The 22,478-nt window shown below is 34.8% G+C and overlaps 1 protein-coding gene across 1 annotated transcript in view; it reads left to right on the forward strand.

Moving 5' to 3' along the window:
* Positions 1 to 22,478, forward strand: part of CNTN5 (contactin 5) — a 1,372,716-nt gene that overhangs the window by 1,068,566 nt on the left and 281,672 nt on the right. Inside the window, exons 10-13 of the mRNA XM_055272872.2 lie at positions 1,717 to 1,898; positions 11,302 to 11,438; positions 12,586 to 12,715; positions 15,012 to 15,162. Coding sequence (XP_055128847.1) covers positions 1,717 to 1,898; positions 11,302 to 11,438; positions 12,586 to 12,715; positions 15,012 to 15,162 — 600 coding nt within the window. The remainder of the gene's footprint in view (positions 1 to 1,716; positions 1,899 to 11,301; positions 11,439 to 12,585; positions 12,716 to 15,011; positions 15,163 to 22,478) is intronic.

Below are 22,478 nucleotides of genomic sequence, written 5' to 3' on the forward strand. Positions count from 1 at the left end.
CTAAGAAATTAACACAAATAAGCAAATAAAAAAGCAAGCAAAATAATAAAAAAATAAGCAAACAATTCACAGAAATGCAAATGCAAATGGCCAATAAAATCATGAAAAGATGTTCAACCTCCTTAGGGTTCAGGAAAATATTAAGCAATAAAATATAATTTTTTGCCCTATAACAAAGCTTCAAGCAGATTGATCAAATGCAATGCTGGCAAAGATATAGGGAAACAGTATCACATATTACCAATAGGTAGGGAAACTGCTCGTATATTATTGAAAAACAATTTAGCAGTACTTATTAAAATGGAAAATGTCCTTTGATCCATCAGTCCGGCTTTTGTGAATGACTGCTACAGAAAATAGAATAGTACGTGAAATATGTGCAAGGTTATTTATAGCAGCATTGATTTTTAATGACTAAAAAAAGAAAAAGGCTGGGCATGGTGGCTCATGCCTGTAATCCCAGCACTTTGGGAGGCCTAGGCGGGCAGATCACTTGAAGTCAGGAGTTCGAAAACAGCCTTGCCAACATGGTGAAACACCATCTCTACTAAAAATGCAAAAATTAGCCAGGCAGGGTGGCAGGGCGCACCTGTAATCCCAGCTACTTGGGAAGCTGAGGCAGGAGAATCGCTTCCGAGAGGCGCAGGTTGCAGTGAGCTGAGATCGTGCCACTGCACTCCAGCCTTGGTGACAGAGCAAGACTCTGTCTCAAAAAATATTTAAAAAAAAGAAAAAAGGAAAAACCTCGGCTGCGTTCAATGTTTACCTAAAAGGGGGCAGTGGATTAAGCTGGTACATCTATACAATGAAATAATTTGCAACTATTAAGCAGAATAAATCAGGCTAATATTTATTGAATATGATCATTATATAATAAAATAGCAAATATACAAAATTTATAGTTTAAAAATAACAAAACAGAAATAACTCATTACATGTGTGAACATATGTTTCACGGAGATGAAGTGGGAGATTATGTGTAAGTTGTATTTGCTATTTGGCCAGAAAATAAGATTTGCAGGGTTGGAGGCAGGGCAAGTTTTAATTTACTTAATTCATAACCCTTTTGTTTGTCTCATTGCAATAAGCACATGTTAGTAATTTTGCCAAGTTACTGTTGTCATTTACAAAAACATAACAATTTTTTTTTTTTTTTTTTTTGAGATGGAGCTTGGCTTTTGTTGCCCAGGCTGGAGTGCAGTGGTGCAATCTCAGCTCACTACAACCTCTGCTTTCCGGTTTCAAGCGATTCTCCTGCCTCAGCTTCCCGAGTAGCTGGGATTATAGGTGCCCACCACCATGCCTGGCTAATTTTTGTATTTTTTAGTAAAGATGGGGTTTCACCATGTTGCCCAGGCTGGTCTAGAACTCCTGACTTAAGGTGATCTGCCTGCCTTGGCCTCTCAAAGTGCTGGGATTACAGGTGTGAGCCACTGCACCTGGCTAACAATATTTTTAAAAATAAATCATAATTGGTTACAATTTATATTGTTTTTTAATTGCTTTCCTGAAATATGAAAGAAAAGGAAATTCTTTTTATAATCTACTTCCCAGACAACCCACATGGAAAGTGAAATATATCAACTGGCACATGGTCCTTAATTGTGATTACATTTTATTGCACTCAGCCTATTAAGTGCTTAAATTACCAGATAACAGAATCTATGTTCCTAATAGTGGAGAGTGTATTAACAGTATTTTTGTTCCCTATCGTAGCCCTGTTCCAACAATCACATGGATGAAGGTTAATGGTTATATTCCTAGTAAGGCACGTCTGCGGAAATCTCAGGCAGTGCTGGAAATACCGAATGTACAGCTGGATGATGCAGGCATTTATGAGTGCAGAGCTGAAAACTCACGTGGAAAAAATTCCTTTCGTGGACAATTACAAGTATACAGTAAGTGTTTTCAGCAAAGCATGATTGCTCTAGTCCCAAAAGTCAAACTGAAAGTGGAAATTAACTTTAACTAAATATTGTTTGTTAGGTACATAAAAACCAAGTAATAATTTATAATCATACTTCTTTCATATCGTAAGGCATCATGTCAAATTACCCTACACATAGAAATGATTTAAATTATAAATGAATGGGGAATTATCGGTGTGTTTGTACAGCATACAGAACTTACATCCTTAAAAATGAGCTATTTCCCTGGCACCAGCACTATCCTCTGACAAGTTAAAAATCTTAGAAAACTCATTAACTTTTTCTAGAACTTGGCCACAATCAGAGGTTCCAATCTAGTGTCCATCAACCAGATCCTGCCCAGGTGCCATTTTTTTTTTTTTTTTTTTTGAGACAGAGTCTCGCTCTTTCACCCAGGCTGGAGTGCAGTGGTGCGATCTCGGCTCACTGCAGGCTCCGCCCCCCGGGGTTCACGCCATTCTCCTGCCTCAGCCTCCCGCGTAGCTGGGGCTACAGGAGCCCGCCACCTCGCCCGCTAATTTTTTTTTGTATTTTTAGTAGAGACGGGGTTTCACCGTGTTAGCCAGGATGGTCTCGATCTCCTGACCTTGCAATCCACCCGCCTCAGCCTCCCAAAGTGCTGGGATTACAGGCATGAGCCACCGCGCCTGGCTTAGGCGCCATTTTTTTGTAAATGATGTTGGAACAAAGTCACACCCACTTGTTTATATATCACCTACGTCAGTTTTTGCCTGGCAATGGCAGAATTAAATAGAGACAGAGACCAGCTGACTTGCAACGACTGAAATATTTGCTTTTGAGCATTTTTCAGAATAAGTTTGCTGACCTGTGGCCTAAATTAATACATCTGTATGATAAATAGCCCCTACAGCCTGCAAGTGTTTATATTGTCCAAAAATGCCAGTCAACTAGGTTGTGTCTAAGAATTAGGAAAATCTGGTTCAAAAGTTTTTACAATCTCATCTTTACTTCTAAAGTTCAAAGTTGTTTGCACTTTTCATATCTGATTTATAGTATATATAATGGATAAGTTAGGGTATTCTCATTTTCCAGATGAAGACACTAAAAAGAGAAGCAATAGGCTAGCGCATCGAAATAAGCAAGTATAGATGCTTTGAATATATAGTTATCCAAATTTCATATTGGCTGTTTCCTCCAGGAAACCATGACTGTCCCTGTATCCCAAGATCAGTTCTAAAAGCTTAATGCCCTTTACAGGAACTCCTAAAGAGTATTTTGAAATATTAATATCTGAATTCAACCAGTCTTTCTTCATCTTTAACAACTCGTTTAGGAATTTAGCACTCTAACCAAATTGATTATGCATTGCACATTTTATCCATTCATTCATTGATACAGTTAATGTTTGTTAAGTGCCTTGTACTGCTCTACATGCCAGCAATAGAGCCTTGAAGTAACTCATGATCCATTTGACTAGAGGAAAAGCAAACTCCACGTTAGAGTGGAGAATTCCGTGTGCAGTGATAAAGGCATGTAAAGAGGACTGTGGGAATGCAGAATCTACTGCATTCTGCTCAGAGGAGTCAGGAAAAGCTTTAGAGAGGATGGGTACCTTAAGGGCTAAACAGGGGAGAACATCTGGAAGAAAAGGACATAGACATTTAAATGTTTCTAAGATTGAAATATTAGTAGTGGTTTGATTGTTTTTAGGCCATGAATATTTGGATGAAATCCACAAAGTTTATAACTGCTCATAATTCATAAAACAAATCATTAAGACAACTCTCTCTAGCCATAGGGAAAAAAAAGTTTTTTTCTGTACCGCAGTGGAGCAAAGATTAATGTTAAAATACACAGTCATTTTATTCTCACAGCAACAGTTTGAAGTATTACCATTCCTCTGTACAGATGAAAATCTGGTACTGAAAGACAAGTGTTCAACCAGAACTTTACTACTGAAAATCACAAATAATGTAAAGCATGCCTGTTACTCTGAAGGCTATCAGAGGAAAGTACCAACTCTCTGTGTTCTGAGGAATGGCCCACACCTAAGTAGAATTAGATTGTATGTTCTAGGGACTGAGGCTCCTACATAGCATGACTCTACTTACTCCTCCCTTAACCCCAGCTACTTAATTCATAGGTAATGATGACTGTTTCCAGAAATGTAAAAAAAAAATTGCTTTCACTCCTTATTACTGGTGTACATTCTAGTGAGAAAGTGCTACTTAAACAATCTGGGGTGTTCTTGTCATGCACCGTAGGCCAGCTGGGTAAAGACAAACCTACCCCAAAGCATGCATCACTTTGAATAGAAAAAAAAAAAATCTAGATTGTTCCTTAGAGAAACTGGGCTGGCTAGCTACTTGGCATATATTTGTGACAGGTGGGGAATATATCTTGAAAGCATGTGAACTCTTTATTTAGCCCACGTTTAGGTTGGCTTTCTACCAGGCTCCATCAGGAGGCCATACACCTTGCTTTGCCCTAGAAAATCCCACTTTACATCTGCTGCCCTAGGACAATTATGAAGTGTCCTATTTCACTTCTAAAAGTATCTTGGTAACTAGGTGCAGTGGCTCAGACCTGAAATTCCAGCACTTTGGGAGGCCGTGGCAGCTGAACCTGTCTCTAAAAAGAAAAAAAAAAAATACAAAAAATTATCTGAGCTTGGCGTTGTACTGCTGTGGTCCCAAATACTCAGAAGGCTGAGGCGGGAGAATCACCTGAACCCAGAAAGTCAACGCTGCAGTGAGCCATTATGGTGCTCTGTATTCCAGCCTGGGTTAGACCCTGTCTTAAAAAATATTACAAATAAAAAAAAAAAAAGTATGTCGGTTATCATGTATTCATCCAGCTTTTGTACTTTTAAAACTGTCATGTTAGACATGAGGGCTTTCCTCCCCACCAAACTGTGTAAAGTGTAGATAGGATTCAGTCATTTCCACCTGACTGGCAGTAGATATGGATAGCATGATGAATGGATGTTTCACTGTCTCATTGTTTATATTTAGAATATTCTCTCAGTAGAATGAATTACTGTAGGAAGCTCTGTAATTGGGACTCTATCTGTTAGAAGTACAGACTACCCTTTTTATCCAAACAGTCAATGTTCATGTAGTACCGAAAACAATGGTAGCACATTGTTTTTGAAAGTACAATTGCAGGAACACTTATGCTTAGCTATTAGTTTCAAAAAATGAACCAGGAATCTAAGGCAGCATTTCTAGTCCCTCATCTTGGTCAAAGCATTATAAAAGTGCTATATAGACGGTACACATAAGTTTAAGCCGCAGATTTTACTGTTTTTAATTCAGTATCTACACTGTAAACATAAAACAACAAATGATACAACATCAAGAAGTCCATGGTAGTTAAATAAATTAAAATTAAGGTACACTTACATGTCTAATATAACATAAATAGGTCTTAAAAGTAATACTCATAAAAAAGAAATAAAACTTGGAAAAATTAAAATATTAAGTTTTGGAAATAATTTGAACCTTACCATAAACTGCATAAATCTTCTACTTGGTATGCCTTTCTTGATAATAGGATTTTCATGGGTTAAGTCATTTCTTTAGCTATTTCTGTCCCCTCTAGTTTCTGACGATTGATCAAAAAGACCTGGTTTTAACTCATCATATAAAATTTTGTTTCTGTAGTTCTAATGCAAGTTGAACTCTTGCTTGGTAAGGTTCTCAATTAAAAGGAAAAGAAATAAATGACAAAACGACAAAAGGGATGAAGAACAAAGTAAGGGAAAAGGGATAATTGAAGGGGGAAAGATGGAGGCAGGAAGGACAAACATCATTTAAGCAGTTTTATAAGGAGTTCTCAAAATGGGAAATATTTTATGTACACAAAAATCTCATTATATAAAGATGTGTGAGCTGTGAGTTTAAATATGTATCATGTGCCTCACCAACTAGTAATTTGTCACTCTATAAAGACAGTCACTATGACCTCTAGACAGTTTATATTTACTATTTCAACTAGAATTGTATCAGTATTAAAATATTCCTTTATCCAGAATGCTTAAAAGAAAAGTAAGTTGTACTGTACTAAATATCCAGTAAAGGAATACAGTCTCATTTTCAGTGTAGAGTGGTATTATAGATTTCCTTATCTTCATAAAATCTCTGGACTGTATCCTCACAAATGTTAATGGCTTCTATCATCTGCAATTTGATTGTAAGCTCTTTCAAAACAGTCTACTTTTTTTTTTCATCTAGCCCTGTGAATTCTGTTCAGCACACAGTGGATAATTTTTATTCTGATTCTATACTGTTATAAAGATTAATGCTTAGGCATGCACATCATTTTATAATGTCCACTATGAAAAAATAGATGAGAGTCAAGAAAGACTAAGGAACTAATGAAGGGAACTAATAATTACCAAGAGCTTACCTTCTAGACAGTACTACGAGGTGCTTTACCTACATGAACTCACAGTAACCCTTAGGTATTAGGATTCCCATTTGACAGATAAGAAACTGGACCTCAAAATGTTAAGGAACTTATTACCCCAGGACCCATTAATAACAAATAGTAGAACCAGAATCCAACTGAAACTGGCAGTGACACCAGAATTCACATGCTACCTCCACCCCTAAGCATAGCATGCTTCTTCTCAGTGAGACGTTGAGAACCTGAACTAAGGCATGAGATGAGAATGGCATCGAGAGCAGATAATTTCTACTTCCTAGATACTATTGTTAACATTTTATTAATGTTACAGAAAACCGTATGATATATTAAAATCCTTGCCATTAGTTTTTATTTTTTTTTCTTTTCTTCAAAATACTGTTTATGTATGTTAGGTCTGATCTTTAAAGATCTTTTAGCTATTAAAATATATTAAATATTTACTCTAGGAAATGATATAAAATTGTAGATTCCTGGTTAATAATTTCATACCTAAAGACAGTTTTCAATCCTGTTTTATGGAGAGAAAATTCTTGCCTTGAATTCTACTGTTATTATGAAAGTGATGCCATATGTATATTCACAGTTGCTAGAAAACGAAGTTGAACATTACACATGGGCAATGGACTGGGGGGAAAGTAACCAATATATATTATCTTCTGTCATCATAGTAGCTCATTGAAATAGGAATTACTATCTACAGCTTACAGCTGAGACTCATTACAGTTAAATAACTCATTCTCAGCCACATAATAGAGCAAGGGCATGGTAGCACTAGAATTTGAACCCATATTCACCCCCAACTGTATAATCTCTCCAATATCACACATTACTCTCATTGGCCCACAGCTGAGAGTCATAATACTGAAAGTGATCTATGTTGATAAAATATGTTGACTCCTCAATACATAAGAGTACAGAAGCAACAAAAGAGGCCAATAACACTTAGCATTTATCAGTAGAGAGTTACAGAATTTCTAATGACAAGAGATAATAAGCAAGAGTTTTCTTTATGCACATCTGCTTAGCGTTTTATAGAATGTAACCCAGAGACTGATCTGAAGCTGAAATGTATTACATAAGTACGGTGCATCTGGTGAGGCTTTAACAGCTCCTGGGTTTAAAGTGCCATATGTCTCTTCAGTTTTCCACATCCTAAAATAGGTGGCTTGACAAAAGCTAGATTTTCAAAAGTTAGTAGGTTTGTTTTAAATGTGGCCCAGCCTGCGATTTTTCTTCCCAGATAAGTGAAAGACTCTCCATAATGCAGGCCATGTCTTGGTGTCTGCTCACCCCATGTTATTATTCAGAAGCCAAAGCTGATGCCCTTTAGTTACTTGCAATCCTCTGCCAAAAAGAAAAAAAAGTTTAAATGTAACCTTTTTTGTTTCCGATTTTATGTTACCAGTAATTTTGTTGTTTTCGTAAGAATCTAGCAAGTACTGTACTGTCTTTTTCAGATTACAGCCTAAGACAAATTATTTCAGGCCTTAATTCAGTTTCTAATGTTTTATTTTAAAAATTTTACCACTGCCCTTTCACATGATGTTTTTTGCCTCGGTCCATGTAGTATATAGACCTAGTGGTTTATAAAATATCTTGCAATGTGAAAAAGAAGTCTGTTGTAGAAGTCAAGCTGATCTAGTATTGAACATAACCTGCATTTTTCCAGGTATTTTGTGAAGGATAGCAATTCATAAATTCCCATAGCCTTAATGTTAATTAATGTTTATTCAATGATGACATTAAATTTATTTTTCTAATATAGAGCTTAACTTCATTGTAACACATCTACAACCCAAATTCCACTTGTATGTGTGTCTGTGTGCATGTTTGTGTGTGTATGTTTATGCGTTTGTGTGCTTGTGTGTGTATTTGTTTGGACTTGCTTGAAAGCTTTTATATCAAGTCAATTAACAGGCAGGCTATATATACTAACTGCATATGGCATCTTAAGCAGCCAAGTGACATCACCAAGTTATACTGTTTCAGGACTTTTTTTTTTGCTGTTATGCATCATAGATAGAGATAAAGCTACAGATGTATAGATCTTATACATAACAACATAGCTTGGTACAAAAGATTCACACACGAGGCACAGCATTCAAAGCAACAAAATATGAAATGACATCTGTCGTTTATCTGCCAATATTGATAGCATTTTTTCTATTTTGAGGGCAGTGTAACAGGCCACTTTTACTTGTAGAATTCTTGGTAGAATGAATTTGAATAACATTTTAATGGCCTTTTACCCACTAGAGTTTGAGCTGATAGCAAACAGATATGATGGCACATTTATGTTTGTATCTTCAGAGTAAGCATTTTACCTCTAATGGTATCCAAAAAAAAATCTGAAGAAAGGAAAGAAAAAATTAATTCATATTTATATTAATGTCATTAATCATATGTTTGATTCCTATGAAAAATTTGTTTTGGAATCAGGACTCTAAATTAGGCCACTTTACAGAGTATTCCAAAATATGTTTGAAGAAACATTTTTTCTTCCAATTTCTAATGGATTGTTTTCTCAGATGTCAAATCTGTTTTTATTTGAATATTTTAACAGTTCTTTCTTTCCTAGCTCTTCATTTCTATAACTTTTAAAAATCTCTTTTGAATTTATTTTAAAGGCTCACAGTCATGGTACATTTAGAGATAGATCAATAAGTCTAACAAATACAATCAGTTATTATATGTAGGACACTGTTTTGTCTAAAATTATGTTTAGAATCATCTCTGCTCTTAATGATCTCACTGTCAAGCTGAGTGTCAAACTCTAACCAACTAAAATATTTAGTAACAATTTAAGTCAGCAACAGAAGAGAGGTAACAAGCTACGACATGAATATTTTCCAAACAAATAAGAACTACAGGTGTCCAGATGAGGTGCACATGAGTCTTCTTTGGGGCTGTGATTAATACATCTTACTTAATTTAGAATAACTACTGAATCACGAGTAGAATTAAAAGAGACAGAGAATAGAAGTAGAATACTCTATGTAGAGTGAACAGTTTAAATAAAATACAATGCGTGCTTGGGAGATAACACACCAGTTTATTTGGCTTACAGGAGTCATGCATAGTGTAAAGTATTCTGGCAGATTAGTAAAGTTTACAGAGAAGCCAGATGTAAAAGTAGAGTTTAATATTGTTTGTGTATCTCACCACTCCTATCAGCATTTTAGCATATATGACACATAACTACAAAGAGATGATTTCCGAAGGCAGGTACAGAAATCATGATGAATGTTTGAAACTCACTATGGTAAGAATTTTGAATGATAGCTTTCAGGCTTAGAAGCTGAATCACAGAATGTATTCCAAGGTCTACAGATCCTGACTATGCTATGCCAAAGTGGGGCTTCTAAAGTCTATGCTATATTGGCTAGAAGACCAGTAAACTAATAAAAGCAAAATTCCCTCTTAGAAACAAGTAACTAATTTTGTGACCTTGGGTAAATTTCTTTAACCTCTTTGAGTCAAAACCTGATTCATAAAATAGGACATGTTTATCTGAAGGATGAATGTTACAGGGATTAACAGAGAAAGAATTTGGCTCGCTGTCTAGGACATGGTAATGACTAGCACTAGCATTTAATAAATGTGAGTTCTTTCTTGCTCTGTCTCCTCCCTTCTAAACTGGCTTTGGTTTGGGACATCTGCTACTCCTTTATAGCCACTATTCTGACATGCGTGTGTAGTTTCCTGTATTTTTTATTTTTCTTTTTTGAGACAGGTTCTCACTCTGTCACCCAAACTGGAATGCGGTAGCATGATCATGGCTCAGTGCAGCTTCAACCTCCCATGATCAAACAGTCCTCCTGCCTCAACCTTCCAAGTAGCTGAACAGATAGGCATGCACCACCACACCTGGATAATTTTTTTTTTTTTTTTTTTTTTAAGTAGAGACAAGGTCTCACCATGTTGCCCGAGCTGGGAACTCCCAGGCTAAAGTAATCCCTCTGCCTTGGCCTCTCAAATTCCTGATATTACAAGCCTGAGCCACCGTCCCAGGTCCAATGTGCAGTTGTTTAACACGTCTTTCTTCATACGCTCTCCTTTTCCTTGGCAATGGCATTAGACCACCTCTACCGCAGCAAAAACTCTTTAAGTGTAGAGCCTCTCTGTTTCTGTATTCTTAATAGCCTCTAAGATGGAACAAGGACTATGTAGCATATATGAAAGAACATATAAATGAATGAATGATCGAAGCCCTCAGTAGCACATATAAATATTTTATAGTTTTTGCCAAAAATGTTGTTAGAAATAAGAAATTCGGTGCAATATTTTTATACGTATTTCTTTAACTGTTTTAAACAGAATATTTATAAAGAAAGAGTCAGCTTTATTCAACATTTTTCCTTAAAAATTGGCCAATAGTGGAAATGAACTTTAACTTGTATCTTAAGATTTCATATAATTACAACAGTATCTCATTCTTAATAAATTTTCCTCTGTAACAATTTTGCAAAACTAAATTATATTGCAAGAATGTAAATTAAGAAAAATTTTACACTAAAATCTGGATTCACAAATCATTTTTCCAAAGTCATGCAGGTATTATATATATATATAGAGAGAGAGATAGAAACAAGTTGAGTAGATACACTATATATTTCTACCTGTGCTAATGCTGCCCCACTACATTGAAAGAGCAATTGACTCTAGTACCTGACTTCCTATGAAACTGGTTCAGGTGCCTTGGGGACAACTAAATCACTTAAAGTCCAAAAAAAAAAAAAGAAGAAGAAGATTTTGTATAGTTACAATAGCATCTTATGTTATCAAAATATCTTCACTGCTATTTTTTGGGGGTACAGGAAATAGAATTTTGTGTGTAATGCAATGCCGTGCTTCTTCAAAATACCTATGGTTGAATGAATTGCTTTTAAAAAAATACATTGTATTTTTCCATGTAAATTTTAAACTTGGTAAAGTGTTTGAGAAATGAAATCATCCTTGTTTACTGCTTACATACTTACAGCCTACCCACACTGGGTAGAAAAACTGAATGATACTCAGTTAGACAGTGGGAGCCCTCTCCGATGGGAATGTAAGGCTACTGGAAAACCCAGACCCACATATCGTTGGCTGAAGAATGGAATACCCCTCTCACCTCAGGTACTGTTGGGAGTTATTAACCTGTTCTGTTGTCATTTTAGCGAGATTTCACACAGGACAAATTAGGCTTCTTTAGTCTTATTGAAAGCCTTTTCCTATTTCTGATTCTTATAATGGGACATGTTTGTGTTAAGGATGAATGTTACGGGGATTAACTGAGAATTTAGCTCAATGTCTGGGATATAGTAGTCATATATTTTAATGTATTTTGAGTGAGAAACATAACAAATATATAAGCATTTTTAAATTTTAATTACCTCATTACATTTTTTGGTAATACAGTGTTTCTTTAAACTGTTTTCAATCCTAAAAATTTTTATGAAACTATCAATGATTATCATAGACTTATTTCCATTTGTAGCTAACCTTTAGATATCACCTAAAGTTACTCGGCATCTTCATTGATAGACAAAGCACTGCCAACTAAGATTTTTTTTTAATGATTTGCTTGGCATTAAGTAGACAAGACATCTGGTTGTTTAACAACATTTTAAATTTAAAATTCGTTTTTGAAATATGCTCTTGACTTAAGGTTACCTTAATTTGCACATGCTCAATTTTTTGTTTTTTATACTATCTTCTGATACTGAAGTATATTGTCTGACCAATAATTTTATCTAGAATATAGTCACAAGGCAGTTTTCTATCTATGTTAGTTTTTTGGGAAGTGAGTGAAAATGGCAAACTACTGATTGGATCAATATAGTAAAGGGATTGTTCTTATGACCTGGGCTGTTTTTAACCTTGATCTCATGTGTCTACAACCTCAATCCTTTCTACTATATGAATCCTTCTTTCCCTTTGTAAACAGAATGCAAATAAAAGCATCACCTGCTGATTATATTTCACAAGCTCAACTAGTGTACCATAAAAAAGGCACCTCACTGTAAAAACCAACCTGAAAGTAAAACTTGTCAGAATAACTACAAAAAAAATTATAATTTCTTTTTCAACCAATAAATAACTATAATTTACAAGAGGCATGTTATAATAAAATAATGAACAGTACATTTACATTGCTAAGTGGCCAAATGATGTTTAACTGCATTAATTGCAAACTTGTTTTTTCTTAGTCTAGGAGAGAATACCCATAAAATCCATGTTATTTGTTTACTTTCTAGATCTAATTTTTTTAATTCCATTACAGAGTAGGGTTGAGATGGTTAATGGAGTATTGATGATCCACAATGTGAATCAATCAGATGCTGGAATGTATCAGTGTTTGGCTGAAAATAAGTATGGAGCCATTTACGCTAGTGCTGAGCTGAAGATTCTAGGTATGCAGTTTCCAAGTAAATAAATGGAAAAAAAAAAAAAAAAAACACCTTCTTTTCATGCTCTAATTTTTACTATACTGAAGTTTTATGATGTGGTTGTAAAAATCTACTTTATGGCTTGAAAAGAAATGCTATATCTTGCTGATTTTTTTTTAACTTTAGTAGACAGGTTTATGTTGTGTATAGTTTGCCCCATAACTTTTTGTTCGTATAGTTTTTCTAACTTTAGTTTTCATCTTAAAAGGTTTACACAATACGCCTTTGCTATGGCACTTAAAAATATCACGTAAAGAAATATATGTTAACTTCCAAGGAAGAATGCCTTGAGAGTGGGAGATCAGAGTATAGAATTCCAGCAGCCTGTCCATGCTCCCATAGCAATGCTTAATAATTTCCCAAGCAATTCCTATCAGTAGCTTTGTGGTTCCTGCAAGACAAGACTCCAGGCTAAATCACTCTCTCCTCATGGGGCATCAACTAATACCATCCTTACGTAACAGGGAAAGGCTTCCTGACACCAGGCACTACAATCTCATAGGGTTATACCCTTGATAAGAATGTAACCCAGGCACTGCATTTCTTCACTATTTAAATACTACAGGAAAGAATCAATCCAGTGAAGTAGACTACCCAGAAAAAGCATATAGGAGCCATTGGAATGAATTTTACTTTTCCCACTTTGATTGTTTCCTAAACTCCTTCTGGGTTGTTTGTAATGTAAAGAAAGATACTAACTCATTGTCTTTCCAAAGCGGGCAGAAGCCCAAGTGTCCTTTCTATTCCCCATTTAAATTCTCAAAGCGTAACTTAAGAGAAACACCAAACATCTCAGGAATCTTGGAACCTTCCATTTACTTATCAGCTAAATGTAATACATCCTAAAGCAATTTGTTGAATTATGAATGTTTGCAGTTGAAATTTCTCCACATTACACAAATCCATCCAAAATAGATACAGGATTCTTCCTTTCGATCTCCTTCGTTCTAACCAATCAAATAATAATGTACTTTCTTGTCAACTCACACTATAATAGCACAGAATTAAAAGGCTGATTCACCCTTCACCTAGTTAATAGCCCTGAAACATTTCTCAAACCCTTATCATTCACAAGAAGTATTTTCAAAATTACTTTTTGTAAATTCTGTTCCCAGTAGGAAAAAAAAAATGTTACCTATAACTATCTCCTCATAAATTCTTTAGCTTTATTTTTTTATTTGAAATAAAGTCTCACTGTCGCTCAGGCTGGAGTGCAGTGATGCTATCTCTGCTCACTGCAACCTCTGCCTCCAGGGTTCAAGCGATTCTATTGCCTCAGTGTCCCAAGTAGCTGAGACTACAGGCACCCACAGCCACACCCGGCTGATTTTTGTATTTTTAGTAGAGATGGGGTTTCACCGTGTTGGCCAGGCTGGTCTCGAACTCCTAACCTCAAGTCACCTGCCCACCTCAGCATCCCAAAGTGCTAGGATTACAGAGGTGAGCCATCATGCTTGGCCAATTTCTTAGTTTTAAAAAAATCTCTTAACTTATCTCAATGCTATACATAACTTTTTCAATGTCGTGACATGCATTATGTTGATATATGATATATTTTATATAGATAATATGAAATACATATAAATATCAGTTTGATAAAAATAAATGTCACAGGTACTGTAGAGTTGTAGACATCTTTCAGATTCTCTTTTAGATGCAAAAGTGTTTTGATAAAAATTATAGTATACACAATATTAATGAATGAATGATCAGACCTAAGTGAAAAATTACAAGTGAAATTGCTAATTGAAATTCAAATAATTCAATTTGAAAAAATTAATTTTTAAGCAATGTATTATATGAAACATTTAATGTTTTATAATATTAAAGTAATATACAGAATAAATTAAGATTCGTACATGGGAAATGGAAGACACAGGATTGTCTTTTTCACAGGTCACCTCCATCTTACCAAAGGAAGCCCAAATGGACTCTCTTGGTTAGCATCTTGCTCTTTTGCCAAAGCCATTCACTAGTCTTTCATAATCGAAGTTGGTAATCATTATTAAAACGTCATTTTTTGAAATAGCCTTTACCTGTAGATCCCACATTGTATGAAATCATCACCTGCTAATGTAGTAAGATACATATTAATTAATAATAAGTAAAATTTTGAGTTACTGCCTTTTTCATGTGTAGATATACTATGATTTTATGAGAAACGCCTCCCAGAAGAAAAAGTTAGAAAATCTTTGTGAATCACCCATTAGAGATTGTTCTCATTGCTTATGGTAGAAACTAACATTTGCTTTTTTAATAGCTTCGGCTCCCACTTTTGCACTGAATCAACTGAAGAAAACAATAATTGTTACCAAAGACCGAGAAGTTGTCATAGAGTGCAAACCCCAAGGCTCTCCAAAACCAACCATCTCTTGGAAGAAAGGAGACAGAGCAGTTAGAGAAAACAAAAGGTTAGAATCTATTTTATAATTCAAGTTCAACATTAGACTTTTTTGAGGTTACAGGTGACACACACAAACTATGCAAGAAAGAGTCTTGCAGTACCATGAGACGTATTTTATGAACTGATTGAAACATGGTTTTGCCTATATAGCGATTTTAAAAGAACCCGAAGTTTGACTTCAGAATGGTCAATCTTCTTTGCCTCCATGGGGTTTTAGCGCAAGTTGGAAATTTCACTAGGTTTTGAAGAAAGTACACTTTAATTAAACTAATTAGTTTTTGTTTGTTTTTCATCTTGCTTCTGCATTTAGGAGGTCTACAAATCATCTGTGATAATTTTTAAGCATTGTGTTTTAATTTGATTTTAATACAAATGATAAAAACGTGAATCTTCTGGATAATCATGACAGAATACTTTCATGTGATATTTATGCCAATGCTTGTCTTTTTATCCAGGTCATATTTAGGCAAAATAGTATAGGATTATTTTTAGTGGCATAGGCAAATGAGAAATGAGCAGAGGAATATTTAATATGTAATCATTTGTCTTTGGCAACTAAAGCCAAAGGATATCACAGGAGTACAAATGGAGAAAAAATCATGAGGGAATGAAATCATCACATGGCAATCTATTTGTGCCAAATTCAAATGTTCCATGTCCTACTATTATTGATATATTGGTATTACAAACGGTGATTCAGCTTTGACAAAATAGCATCCTTTATTATGTCAAAATAATATCGTAGTGTATTAGATTTTGTTTAATTGATCTAGAAGTATAAGGAGTTTATGACTTGTTTTATGTTTGTCCCAATCTACATAAAATATAATTAAAATAATTTAAGTCTGCATTAGCAGTTCACTTGAATAATTTCTTAAGTAACAGTGAAACATTTTGAAAAATTTTAAAAAACAGAGTATTTTTGTTTTCCATCAAATCTGAGGAACACTGATTTATTTATTTATTTTATTTTTATTATTATTATGCTTTAAGTTTTAGGGTACATGTGCACAATGTGCAGATTTGTTACATATGTATCCATGTGCCATGTCGGTGTGCTGCACCCATTAACTCGTCATTTAGCATTAGGTATATCTCCTAATGCTGTCCCTCCCCCCTCCCCACACCCCACAACTGTCCCCAGAGTGTGATGTTCCCCTTCCTGTGTCCATGTGTTCTCATTGTTCAGTTCCCACCTATAAGTGAGAACATGCGGTGTTTGGTTTTTTGTCCTTGCGATAGTTTACTGAGAATGATGTTTTCCAGTTTCATCCATGTCCCTACAGAGGACATAAACTCATAATTTTTTATGGCTGCATAGTGTTCCATGATGTATATGTGCCACATTTTCTTAATCCAGTCTATCGTTGTTGGACATTTGGGTTGGTTCCAAGTCTTTGCTATCGTGAATAGTGCCGCGATAAACATACGTGTGCATGTGTTTTTATAGCAGCATGATTTATAGTCCTTTGGGTATATACCCAGTAATGGGATGGCTGGGTCAAATGGTATTTCTAGTTCTAGATCCCTGAGGAATCGCCACACTGACTTCCACAATGGTTGAATTAGTTTACGGTCCCACCAACAGTGTAAAAGTGAGGAACACTGATTTAAATAGTCTATTACAGATTAAATAATTTTTGGAATTACTGGCTTCAGTTCAGACCCAAAGATCTATGCTTCTTGGAAAGAGTGATCACCTGGGATTGGGATGGGTCATCGTTGGCACTCTTACACCAAAAGACCTATCATAAGGGTCAAGGTTGTCACTCAAAACAAAAGACAGGCTAACAAGAGAAAAACATAACACATTTATTTAATCAAAGTTTTATGTGACATGGGGTCCTTCAGAAATAAAGACCCAAAGACTTAGAGAAAATTCTTTTTATGCTAGGTTCAATGAAGAATAGAGAGCCGTGTAGAAATATGATTGGACAAAAAGGATGTGATCTAATGGTTATAGACTGAGAGGGGAAATCCAGCAAGGCCTATGTGTTCAGATTCTTCTTGGCCTTTTTGTGTGGTATTTCTTTCCTCCAGGTGTAGGACAAGTCACCTGTCACATGAGATAATTCAAGGGAGAAGGGAGAAGGTCAATCTTTCTAGCTTTTATGGCTTGCTTTGACGAAGGGAAGTTATAGTTTCTGTGATCTGCCTTGGGGGAGAGAATTCTGCTTTCTATCATTCTCTTCAGTAGAGAAAGATGAGTGTGAAAGAGACAGATGGGAGAAGTTCAAAAATATCCTGCTTCCAAGGTCCTTTCAGTCTTCTTCAGGTCAAGGTACTCTGTGCCACATTCTGGGGTATCATGTTCTGAGCCCCAACATCGTACAACTTGTTTTAAAAAGAATTTCTCATTCTTAGGTTGGGGGGTGGGTAGCAAATGACAAATTGTGAGATCATTGTTGCCTATGACTGAATTGATCAGATAGTGATTGAATATTAGTGGATTTTTGCTCACAACACTATGATTTTTTAAAAACTGCACAAACCTAATTAAAGTAGAAGAAAATTGTTTTGTTTCATAGTAAGAACAAATAATTTACACCGCTAGGTTATTTTTTCTGAATGTATTAAAAAGCTTACAATGTCATGAAAATATATATGCCTTATCTATGCAAAACATTCTATCTGAAATGCATGACTTTGTTTTATGTTTCCGGGTGGCATGCGAGTTTTGTCCTATTTATTTGAGTTCACAATAAGAATGTACTTCATTAACTGTTCACAAATGTCACATGGTGAGTTTAAAAAATTAAGGTGGAACCTCTTTTACCAAAGCAAAAGTACTGAGAGAAGTAACAGGATTATGAGTATTCTGTTACAACAACATAAGCATACTAAATTTTTTATTTTTCAGATGTTGAAAAATACAATTTGTGAATTTTTCAGCTTTCTTGTTTCTCTTTCTTTCTTTACTGCTAACCCTTGAGGTTAGTGAGAAAGATACATTGACCTGAAACTCATATCACTCAGTTTTTTTCTAGATGTCAATACTTCCGGTCAAAGTGTTGCTTAGGAAGAAGGCTAAAATGTAAAATATTCAAGTAAAAGCAAGACTCAGCCACATTTCCTTAGCATTCTGCCTACCTTGATCTACATGTTTTAGGTCAATAAACTGGCTTTATTTAATAACAAAGCCCAGACATATAGTGCATTTTTATTCTTAAAATTGACAGGCACACTTACAAAATACCATTTTTATTATTGAACGACTTGTTACCATATCTGGCAGCCCTAGGCTTTAAGAAGAAAAATGTAGTTCGCTACAAAAAATAATAACACTTAATATTAAATAAGAGGCTAAGATTTCAACAGCAATAGACAGAATTCCATAATACAAGAAGACACATTGTTGAAAAATTGTACATTCTAAAATTATGACTAGAAACTTAACAATTTCAAATGTCTATATTTTACATTCTTTAAAAGAAGTCTCAGTTACAATGACAACTTATTTTCTTGCAGAAATTTTAGATTGCTTCTCTGTTACAATGCACACCAACCATTTGATTACAGCTCTAAATATAAATTTAAATGGAAACAGAGGTGTTAGAAAACTGTTAAGACTTCAAAAAGTTTGTGTCATTTTTTAGTTTATAATTTACATTGGGTATGCAGATTCAAATCATGGCTTATTTTATTGGAATATAAATATAAATATCATTCATATGATCTATATCAAATATGTGCCCCACTCATCCAACCTACAACAATTGAGACAAAAATGTTGAATGAATTAGCATTGTCCTTCATTAAAAATTTTGTTGTTCTGGGTTCATTCCAAAGAACTATTGAAACAGCAAATGGCAGTTTCTATATAAGAAATAAATAATAATATTATATTGGGGAAAAGGAATTAACATAATGGCATATTATAAAAGAGACATTCAGGCCAGGTACAGTTCTCATGCCTATAATTCCAGCATTTTGGGAGGCCAAGATGGGAGGATCACTTGAACCCAGGAGTTTGAGACCAGCCTGGGCAACATAGCAAGACTCCTGTCTCTACAAAAAAAAAAAAAAATGAAAAAACAACTTAAATAAATAGTCAGGCATGGTGGTGTATGTCTATAGTCCCAGCTACCCAAGAGGCTGAGGTGGGAGGATGGGTTGAGCCTGGGTGGTTTAGCTGAGCCATGGTCATACCACTGAGCTCTAGCCTGGATGACAGAGCAAAACCCTGTGTCAAAAATAATAATAAAATAAGATCAAAAAGAAATATTAAAAAAAAAAATACATCAGTTGCTTTCATAGCATAAAATTATGTCCAGAGCCATTGCTCTGCCATTGCATAAAATGTAATACATAGTTTTAATTGCAGGAAAATATAATCTATTCATCTGAAAATATGTCAGAAAATCTCAAAGATAAATTTAATTTAGCATTACTGAAATTGAACTCTAAATTGTAAATAAAATGATCGAAAATGATAGAACAACTGAAGGTTATAGTTCGTCATTTATCAACAGAGTGCCAAATAACCATTTGGCTCATTTTTTTCCACCATGTTTTGAGTAAATCTGCCAGGTTTAGTTTTCTTTGTTTTCTTGAGGGTCAGTGTCTTCAAAACACAGTATTTTTTATGTGTATATATTTTGCTAAGGAAATTTAGAAATCATTATTCTAAAGTTGAAAATTTGATAATAACTAGAACATAATATGACTTTTAGAAAATAATATGATTAACAAATTAGTTGCCTGCTTATATACTACCAAACGTTTCATTCATTTGGCCCTAAATGATGCAACTAAAATATACAAGAAAATGGATTACATCAGAGCTAAGATTTGTTTACATTTGTTATATCACAGAATGATCAATATGAACTCTCTTCAGATAGTAAATCGCATTATTACTAATAATGATGATGACTGCTTATGAGTTCATAGTATTTATAATTTGCAAAGCACTTTAACGTTGTTGGTAAAAGTATAAACCAGTGTATAAAAAGAGGACTTACTTGCTCTGCTTATCCTGCAGATTATGAGGTTTCAGTAAGTAACCTAATTTATTGTCTTACTAAATTAAAAGAGTAAGCTGATTGGGTTGTGAGAATTAAATGAAATTTTACATGTAAAATACATTGCCTAGTGTATGACATCTACTCAGTACTCAGTGAATGTTACGTATAATGATAATGATACTGATGACAATGATGATGATGGTGGTGGTGGTGGTAATGGTGATAGTGATAATGATGGTGTCTGTATCAAGCCATTTTCATACTCCTATAAAGAACTGCCCAAGACTGGGTAATTTATAAAGGAAAGAGGTTTGATTGACTCACAGTTCAGCATGGCTGAGGAGGCCTCAGGAAACGTACAATCATGGCATAAGACAAAGCGAGAGCAAGGCACCTTCTTCACAAGGAGGCAGGAAGGAGAAGTGCCAAGCAAAGGGGGAAGAGTGCCTTATAAAACCATCAGATCTGTGAGAACTCACTCCCTATCACGAGAACAGCAGGTGGAATACCACTCCCGTGATTCAGTTACCTTTACCTGATCTCTCCCTTGACATATAGGGATTATGGGGATTATAATTCAAGATGAGATTTGGGTGGGGACACAAAGCCTAACCATATTAATATAATTTGTACCTTTGAATCTTAGAATACTGGCATCCATTTCTGTTATCAGTAGTCTGGAAATGCTTACCATTCTCCTTTCTTTCTCCAGACATTAAGGAAAAGAATACCTAAGATTTGTTTCCAAGGACTAAAGGAGTCTTTTACATCTTTTGTGTCATAAATTTGTTATTCATCAATCTAAGTCCCCAAATCACCATTCTTTGTTCATCAGAGCCCCAAACCTGTCGTCATTTATTCCTGGCATTGAAAATCTCGTCTCCCTTACCTATTTCTAGCTCAATGTCTTTGGAATAGGTTCCTGTCCTAGCAGACCAAATATTTACTTGTTCCATTACCATTTTATAGGCCATGTGCAAATAGACAAGTAGACACTTGGAGTTAATGGAAATAGAAATGAAGTATTTTAAAGACTTTTTTTTTTTTTCACTGTCTTTCTTTAAGGGCTCTCCAGGTTTTCCCCCCATCACTTTCACTTTTGAAGATCACCAGCACATAGTCAGTTAGGTTCCTGTATCAGTCATGTCCCTTTTCATACTAAAACTAATAAACTCCAGAAGTACTAGGAAGTAAAATATTCCACAGGGATTTTCTCCTCTAGTAGACTTTCATTCAGAATGTTCTGCTCATCAAACTCATATTGGATTTTCACTCCAGCTCATTATTTCCATTACTTGGCCATTAACTTTTGTTAAATATAATCATCCAGAAGCACTCCAGCAGTGCACAAATATTAAGTCTTCATTATTACATGTTCAATTTCTTGTACTTTTTGTGGACAAAGACAATCTTAACTAAAATGAAGAATACATAGTTTTTGATAGAGGTATCGTTTATTTTGTTTCCTTTCCATAAGTGCATATATAAACTGTTGTTGAACCTCATAGAATGTCATATATGTTTAAAATTATTCACAATTATTGAAATTTCAATGTATTTTAAGCACTGGTTTTTATGTCCAGGCAGGGTAAGGTAACAGTTACGGAGATAATGGACTATAATTCAAACTGGTGCTTAAGAAATCCTGCATACGAAAAAAAAATTATCATATGGAGGTGCAGTATTATAGAATAATTTTTCTTTTATCAGACTGTAATCTAAGCAAAGACTTGTCCAAAATCTGACATATAATGGCCCCCTGCTCACTAAAGGAGCTTCAGAAAGGCAAAATTTTCAACTTACTCATTTAACACGCATAGAAAATTGCACTAGAAATACCCATTATTTGACTTCTAGTGGGAATTCATGTTGTGTTTATTAGGCAACAACGAAGAAGCTCACATACTGACTCAGAGACATATGGGAAAATCTGTTCTTAACAAAAGCCCTAAAGGACACTGTTGCCGAGAAGAAAGCAAGGTCTTCTTACTTTATCTATGGAAGAGGAATTCATGGGTATAATTAGGGTCTTGTTTTTGTCCCTTTGTTTCCACCTACATGCTGGGTTTGCTAATGAACAAGCTGTTTTGTTGTTTCCTCTGTGACAGTGTCTTTTACATATTAAGAACATAAAACAGTATAAACTTTAAGTATCTGGGTTTTCCTTAGTGTGTAAGAAATTGTGTAATGAAGGAAAATTAGCATTCATGAATTAAGAATGTATAATTTGAATTTGTGAATTAATATCTATGTTTTCAAAAGAAATAAAATGATTAAATGGCATTATTTACCTAAAGGAAGAAAGGTTTATATCTGAATTTATAGGATTTAGTAACTATAAACTGCTTACAATATA

This window comes from Symphalangus syndactylus, chromosome 3 (assembly GCF_028878055.3).
Source record: "Symphalangus syndactylus isolate Jambi chromosome 3, NHGRI_mSymSyn1-v2.1_pri, whole genome shotgun sequence".
Lineage (NCBI taxonomy): Eukaryota > Metazoa > Chordata > Mammalia > Primates > Hylobatidae > Symphalangus > Symphalangus syndactylus.